Raw genomic sequence first — 8,349 nt, 5'->3', positions numbered from 1 at the left:
GGAATGGCTTTAACCTAAAGGGGGGTAGATTTAGACTAGAGATAAAATTTTAATTTTTTACGCTGAGGGTGGTGAAACACTGGCACAGGTTAGAGGTGGTGGATGCCCCATCCCTGGAAACATTCCAGGTCAGGTTGGATGGGGCTCTGAGCAACCTAATCTAGTGGAGATGTCCCTGACTCATTGCAGGAGGTTTGGACTAGATGACCTTTAAAGGTCCCTTCCAACCCAAATCATTCTATGATTCTATGATTAATATCCAGACTAGGATACCATTACAGTGGGTCATAATAAACCACCGTATTGGAGAAGTCGTGGCAGTCTGGTGAAGTTCCCACTGACGGGAAAAGGGGAAACATAACCCCTATTTTTGAAAAGGTAAAAAAGGAAGACCCGGGGAACTACAGGCCAGTCAGTCCCACCTCTGTGCCTGGCAAGATCATGGAGCAGATCCTCCTGGAAGCTATGCTAAGGCACATGGAGGACAGGTCCTGTTGCGACAGCACAAGGGGGAATGGTTTTAAACTGAAAGAGGGTAGATTTAGACTAGATGTAAGGAAGAAATTTTTTACGCTGAGGGTGGTGAAACACTGGCACAGGTTGCCCAGAGAGGTGGTGGATGCCCCATCCCTGGAAACATTCCAGGTCAGGTTGGATGGGGCTCTGAGCAACCTAATCTAGTGGAAGATGTCCCTGCCCACGGCAGGGGGGTTGGACTAGATGACCTTTAGAGGTCCCTTCGAACCCAAACTGTTCTATGATTCTATGACTATGTTACAATAAGGCTGGAATCTGATCAAATTTTACTCTTAGGATGGATAAAGCTGCTTCTGCCACCACCCTGCTGCAAGATCTGCTAATCTAGCAAATGAATTTTCCAGAGTATTTTGTAGTGATTGATTTTGGAATGACCACATAATAAAGTGCATGGTTAATAAACCTAAGTAAAGGCAGTTAAACTTCATCACAACTTACATTAATATTAGTTTTCCCTGATACATTATTGTTGAGACAGTAAATAGGATATGCATTCATGCAGTATTCAAAAAGGCAAAGAACAGTGCAAAGGTTGCTCTTCTGTGCCTGTTCTACTAAAACAATGTGTTTAAAATACGTGTATTTTGCTTTACAGCTGACCAGCAAATGAAATCACTTTCTTCAGTCCTCCCCTTCTATCAGGGTTTTCATGGAGAGAAAGGAGGAAGCAAAAACTGTTACGGAGCTAATGGTGCATACATGTATGTTAAAGTAAGTAAATTAAGGTTGCATGCTAGTGTGTTAGCTTCATATTAACATTGCTGATTTTCAAGCTGGATGGCCAGCTTGAAAATAATGTGAGAAAATCTCCTGTGCTTTTTTTCAGGGAGCCTTGTGTGCTGTCTCTGAGACAGGGCTGTTGGCACACGGGCAGATCAAGCTCCTTTAAATTGTTTGTAGAAATTAGACTTCTTTGGAAGGTACAGCTGGCCAAAACAAATATAATTCTGATTTGCTTTACTTCTAGGGGTCATATGCCTAGAGCAGTCAGAACACAAAACTTCTTAAATAGGAGCATACTTTTTTCTTTCAGACTTCTTTTTTTCCCCCCTTCAACATGCCTGTTTTGGTGCACACCTACAGTATGTTTCTTAGCTCACTACTGTACTTAGGCATAAAAGGAGAGAAAAAGGGTTATGGTACTGTTAACCATAAAAGGAGAGAAAAAGGGTTATGGTACATAATTTTAATGAAGTGTAAATGTCTGACAGTGCTGTTTGGGTCCAGAAAGTGAGCCTTATGAACTACACTCCTCTTTTTGGATTCCCCAGCTTGAGAATATGGAGGAATGATTTTCAACAAGTCTGAAAATCAGCTGGTAAAGGATCTGCTGAAGACAGCTGTGCTGCAGAGTTTGAGCTTCAGTGTAATGCTTGCGTCTCTCTTCACTTTAAGGTCCCTGTAGGTACATTGGTTAAGGAGGATGGGAAAGTTGTGGCTGACCTCACTCAACATGGTGAAGAGTATGTTGCAGCTTATGGAGGAGCTGGAGGGAAAGGTAATCGCTTTTTTCTTTCCAATGAAAACCGAGCTCCAACATTATTTACTCCAGGAGAGCCAGGTCAGGAAAGGGTCCTCCATCTGGAACTCAAGACAACAGCTCATGCAGGATTGGTGAGTGTCACTGTGGTTCTTCAACTTCCTTATTGTTGTAGGATGACACTTGACTGACTGAAGAAATAATGTTTGGTAACATTTTTGTTAGCCTTTTGGCTTGCTTGTTTAGAGATGCAACTCAATGCTTTCTTGCATCTACTACTTGGTAGAAGGGTATCCAAAGTGATTTGCAGAGCTGTCGCTCTCTTGCTACTTGACGTCATCCTACTTTTGCTAAAATCAACACTATATATAGAAAAGCAATGTGCAAGATTCATCAGTGGTTAACAGACTCACTGATGATGTACATCAGGCTTTGTCTGCCGATTCTGCAGATGAAGAGTACAGTATGGAGAGTTCTTCTAAATCAGTTTCTGTTTTCTTATTTTTTAAAAAAGAAAATCGATAAAGATCAAATCATCTTCTATTTCATCCCTATATTTCTCTTTTTACAGATATTAAACATTTGACTTTGTTAGTTCCAGGTTTAGCATCCTCTGAAGTGAAAATACTATTTAGACATGAATGCTAAGTTAATTTAGGGCTTAAGCTATTTTCATTTTTAAGTATGGAGATGTTTTAACACCAGCTGGTAAAGTTGTTAAAATTATACTTTGCTGCAGAGAGTTCTTGCTGTAGTTCAGCAACTGCAGAAGAACTGTCTGGTGTAGCAGAATTTTGCGAATTTATTTAGGGACTAAGAAAAGAGTTGGCATTGGTGGATCAATACACTTAATTCTCTGACCGGCTGGACACTCAGGTCCACTTCTCACATTTTTGGCACTAATTTGGAAATCTGAGATGAATCTGTTCTGTACTTTACTTCCTCTGACAAGAATTTAGAGTGTCTGACATCAGCAAATAGGAGAATTTAGGATTTGATCTACTTTCATCTGGGTATTATTGACCATCTATGTAGCTATCGTATGTCAACTATAGGATATCCCAGAGTAACTTCATTTCTGGGATAGGTTTGTTTAAATTCTTGCCTTCTCCCCAGAAGGTCAAATTTCAATTTAATTCTTTGATGTCGAGACTATGAAAATCCCAAACTTGTAGGCATTCCGGTTACTTATAGGCCAAACTATGTTACTGAATCAGGGACAAAGCTAATTCTGAATTCTTTTGGAAAATAATAAATCAGAGTTAGAAAACACAGATAAAATGGGAAGTGCAGGGCAAAGTGTCATAACATTGTTTCAGGGTAAAAGAGATCTTATGGTATATACCCTTTTGGCTCTGAACAAAGTAAATACTTAAGATGGCACAAAAAAGTTAAGGGGACCCTTCTATGCTTGATCTATTTAATGTTTATGAGAAAATACACATACAAATAAAACAGGGTTTAGGAGAAACAAAAAAGGGAAACCAGGATGCTTTTTAGAACTGAGTATGCAAAAGTAATGTTGTTATATTCATGCTGGAAGAACCTTGCCACATCTGCAAAAGCTTACAGTTGTTTTTTTTATCGGGATTAACCTGGAACTGTGGCTTTAATGAGTGTTTGTATTCCAGGTGGGCTTTCCCAATGCTGGCAAATCATCGCTTTTGAGAGCAATCTCCAGTGCAAAGCCAGCAGTGGCTGCCTACCCATTCACAACCCTAAATCCCCATGTCGGCATTGTGCGCTATCAAGACTATGAACAAGTAGCAGGTAAGGATTGTAGTATGTTGTGTGTACCTTGATAGCAATTTGTGTCACCTGGGTTATTCTTTGAAATGCTGCAGGAGTAAGTTTAGCAGTTCTGTAGAATTCTTCCTAGTTCTAAAGAACCTTGAACAAAACAATACTGAAAGCCCGTTTCACATTCACTTATATGTGCCCTTAATATCAAACTAGCAATCTGTATTCCGCCTCCACTGGAATAATCTAAATTTGGGGGCTTTAAAAGATAATAGCAACCAAACTTAATATGAGGTATGCTTTAATATTGATGCATTGAGATGTAATTCTAAAAGTACTTGCACTGGCCAGTAAAAGGCTGGGTTTGTTTGTTTGGGTTTTTTTGTTGTTGTTGGATATGTTGGATTCACTGTGGAATTTCTCTCATTGTAGTTGCTGACATTCCTGGCCTAATAAAAGGTGCTCATCAAAACAGGGGCCTCGGGATGGCCTTCCTAAGGCACATTGAACGCTGCCACTTTCTCTTATATGTGGTGGATCTCTCTGTGTCTCAGCCATGGATTCAGCTGCAAGACTTAAAATACGAACTGGAACAATATAAAAAAGGATTGTCTCAGAGGCCTTGTGTTGTCATCGGGAATAAGATTGACCTTGCTCAGTCCAGGATCAATCTGCCACTCCTTAAAGAACAGATAGATGACCGGGTCATTGCATTGTCTGCATTGACAGGAGACAACCTAGAGGAACTGTTGTTGCATTTGAGAGAACTGTATGACACTTATGTGAAGACAGAACAATCACGAGGGCAAAGCCCAGTCAAGTGGTAGGAACCGGAACTGCTGTGAACTGTACTGGAAAGAGAAGAAAAAGCGTAATTTGATTAGATTGCATCTGTGTGGTTTTGGGTTTTTTATGTTGGTTTGTTTTTTTTTTTAAATGCAAGGAGCACAGCATGTGGATTTGTTCTGGACTGCTGCATTGGAAGGATCTTGTTTGTTTGTTCACCTTTGAGGTGTCTCAGGTGTTTTACAACAAAACTTGATAATTGTAATAATGATGGGTGCTGAATTGGATACCTGGATCTTGTTTGGCATTAGACAGTTAATTATGGAATGAAGAGAATGCTGTCTAATAGAAATGACTGAAATGCAGGATCTGCCAGAGATGCTGGCTTGCTTTCTGAATCGGAGTGAAGTGACTTCTCAATTTTCACTAATCAAAAATTCTGAAATAAAAATAAGTTGGTCCCATGTTTATCTGTTTTCATACCATAACCTCTTTCAGTCATCTTCTCTTAAGCTTTTCTCCTGTTGGGTTTTGTTTTGTTTTTTTTTCTCAGAGGAGGCCCAGCTGCTCAGTATTTTTAGGGAGGTGGAGCATGAAACAGCTGCAATTAATGATTGAAATTATTTCCTCGTTAGTATAAATAATTAACTATCTTTAAATGCTGGCAGCAGCTAAGTAGCTGTATAAACTAGCCAGGGAACAGTCATTTGAGACTCATTTCTGAGTGCTCCAGTTTTCTTGAGGAATCTCAAGCAATGTTCTGAGAACTCCTAGGCTTAGATATTCCAAATAAAAGAAAAGTATGGTTCTTTGCCTTTTTTTTTTTTTTTTTACTATGTCATTTTGTGGACAGTGTTCTTAAATTTTGTTCTCTAGGAATTCAAAAATCCTCATGTAGAATAGTGGGTCTTTGCCCTCTCCTCATGCTGGAAGAAGAAGAGCTGCTTCTGTATACTCTGGTTATATTCTGTGTAAAAGACGATTATCTTGATAGTGAAAAGTCAGAATTTACATATTATTAAGCTTTTCATAAGGGACCTTAACAGACTTGTGGAATGCTGAGACACAAATACTTAAGCAGTCAAGAGAAACAATTGTTCGTGAGCCTTTACTTAAGTTTCTTGATTTTTAAAGCAGATTAACTTTGCCTTCCAAACCAGCTGTCTGGAGTTACAGGCCTTGCACATATCTCGTCACATCAGTGAAGTACAAAGTAAGCTCATTAGCACCATCGTAAAATAGAAGATGTGATGTTTGTAAACTTGGCTCTGTTTTTTCAGGTAGTACAATAGGTAAGTTTTAAGGACAGTTTGGTACATTATAAAACATGCACCTATCACTTGTCTTCGGTTAAGCTTTGCTAGCTTGCAAATAAGGATATCATTATGTTTAAACTAAAAGTGGCTATTTTCTACTGTATCAGCAGTAGTGGGAATTACTCGGTGGTTTAAAAAAAAATAAAATCAGCTGTAGTGTTCCTCTAACTTCTTTCTCTGCACTACAGAGAAGGTGATAATTCTCTCTGTCACTTTGCACATTTTGTTTGATTTCATCTCTAATGCTTCTGGAAGGTGCATCCTTAACAGGCTGGCTTTCTCGGATTCCATGAACGATGGACTTTTTTCCCTGACTGCCTATGACTGGAAAGGGGCAGTCTTGTTCAATCTCTAAATTAAAGCTCAACTCACACCCTCCTGCTGTATCAGTGCTGGGATCAGCTCTGTGATGACGATTATGAATTAGAACTAACTTTGCCTGTATAAGAAAGAGAGTGCGTACCCCTTCTCTTAACAGCAGCAGGTTTTTATTCTGAAAAAGTGCTAGGTCGACTCAAATGCCTGAATTATTAAATGAAAATATGGGCAAAACAGGTAATTAGCTCTCCTAAATTCACATTCTGAGTATTTCTATCTGTGATCAGGTGTGGAAAGTAATTACGCATTATAAGCAGTGATATTGGTATAAATATGATCGGGGAAAAAATGAAAGCAAATATTAAATCCCAAAGTGGCTCTCATGTTTTCTTTCATATTTGCATCATCCCTGGGATTTACCAAGCTGAATTAGGTAGAAGTTAATACTCAGTTTTGTCCTTCTGTTTGGTTTTGGGCAGCAATTTTAGGCTTCACTGTTGTTCTTCCTTCTATTACTAGATGTTTTTCAGCCACATTTAATAAAACTAGGAGGAGATTGCCTTGAACACAGAAGCTGGTGCAGCTATTTTGCGGAACATTTGATACCTACAAATCCTTTGAGCTCTCTCTGACTGTATGTTAGTATTTGGCAGTCTTTGAGAATGACGGAGGCTGTTTTAAAAGCTTCTGTACTCACAAGAGCTTTCACTTTTACTTCCTAGTGCTCTGCAACCTCAGTTCTTGGAGTGGAGAGTATTTTGTGCACTGATGTGCAAAAAGCACAGCAGGTTGCTAGATAGCTTAACAGAATGTCCTATAGATCATACAATTGGTTTCTTTGTTCTTAACATTTCAGCCACCTGTTCCAAGACGACAGTACCAAGTTCCTGACCACATGCTTGTAGGGTTCAAAGAGGCTTTAGAGGAGCACGTACTCCTTCATCTCTCGATGAAAAGTGCCAAATAGCTCCAGCTTTAGCATTGGAACAACTGTTTGTAGGAGCTTGAATTTACTGTAGTCAATATACATCTATACCAAATGAAGTAACCTCACGCTAGAGGTCCCTATGTTAATGCCAAACAGAGGGAGTGGCTGTGTGCCGCTCAGCACAATACTGAGTTAATAGCTTGGGTCACGTTTCTCCATAGTGCTCCTTCAGTTTTAGCATGAAGATCTCTTCCATCCTATTCTAATTATGAGGTACGGAACTGAAGAGTTACCTCTGGTTCTGCTGAAAATAAGGTGTTTAGAAAGGAAACTCGTTTTATGTCTAGGAACAGAGAAGAAAAAATAATCGGGTTAAGAGAGAGAATCATGAACTGTTTCAGAGAAGAATGATGTGCTATAGGATATCTTCCTACTGTTGTTTTGGCTGAGGTTGGGGTGGGTGGGCTTGTTTTGTTTTAGGTTTTGGAGGGGTTCTGGTGGCTTTCTTCTGCATGACTTCCCTTAACTAGCTTTTGCTTTCCTCTGCTGAAACCTTTGATGTTGTCCTTGATTTTCAAGTTGACAAGAGGAAAGAGATGGGGGCTTTTATTTCTCATTCTGACAATAAGCCGTCTTTTAATGTGAATTCAAGTCCAGTCTATTTTATATTTCCTAGAGAAGCTTGAGCCATAATATTGCTTAGCACTTTATAGTTCTAGTATTCATCTTTTTAATACACTTTTAGTACATGACTACAAGAGTATTTTAGTGCTAACTGTGGGGTTTTTTTCTAGTTATTGGCAATCCTTTCGCACTTTGTAGGTTCTTGGAAAGTGTAGGTGGTATTAATTGAACTGAAAAAGAAAATGAAATGTTAATGTAAAAACAAGCATTAAAAAGGACCACACTTTTTAAACATATGGATATTGAGGACTGATTGCAGTGCATTAAATAAAACATTGAATCAGTGTGTTTAAGCATGGTATATTTTGCAATCTGCATTACTTATACGGTTTTGTTAAGCACTTTTTTTTTAATTACATAATATTTTTAAGGTGAATCAGAACGTGTTTGCAATGAATTGAACTGACAGCCGTAAAAATGAGACCCTCGCTGAACTTGTACCGAGTGGTTCTGCTCTGCTGCAGCACCGTGCTGGGAGGAGGGCAAGGCCTGCCTCCACCACCCTGCTTCCAGTACTGGGGTGGCCGTGCAGTTAGCAGCACGGGGCAGGAGACACGGGA

The 8,349-nt window shown here is 39.4% G+C and overlaps 1 protein-coding gene across 1 annotated transcript in view; it reads left to right on the top strand.

Moving 5' to 3' along the window:
• MTG2 (mitochondrial ribosome associated GTPase 2) overlaps positions 1-5,352 on the top strand; it is an 8,033-nt gene extending 2,681 nt beyond the window's left edge. Inside the window, exons 3-6 of the mRNA XM_009273954.2 lie at positions 1,133-1,248; positions 1,933-2,151; positions 3,649-3,787; positions 4,190-5,352. Of these exons, the coding sequence (XP_009272229.2) occupies positions 1,144-1,248; positions 1,933-2,151; positions 3,649-3,787; positions 4,190-4,584 (858 nt within the window). The 5' untranslated portion in view covers positions 1,133-1,143 and the 3' untranslated portion in view covers positions 4,585-5,352. The remainder of the gene's footprint in view (positions 1-1,132; positions 1,249-1,932; positions 2,152-3,648; positions 3,788-4,189) is intronic.
• Positions 5,353-8,349: the final 2,997 nt, after the last annotated feature.

The sequence above is a fragment of the Aptenodytes forsteri genome, unplaced genomic scaffold, assembly GCF_000699145.1.
Source record: "Aptenodytes forsteri isolate BGI_AS27 unplaced genomic scaffold, ASM69914v1 Scaffold47, whole genome shotgun sequence".
Lineage (NCBI taxonomy): Eukaryota > Metazoa > Chordata > Aves > Sphenisciformes > Spheniscidae > Aptenodytes > Aptenodytes forsteri.
The sequence above is the reverse complement of the archived record's forward strand: the minus strand, read 5'-3'. Positions and strand labels throughout refer to the sequence as shown.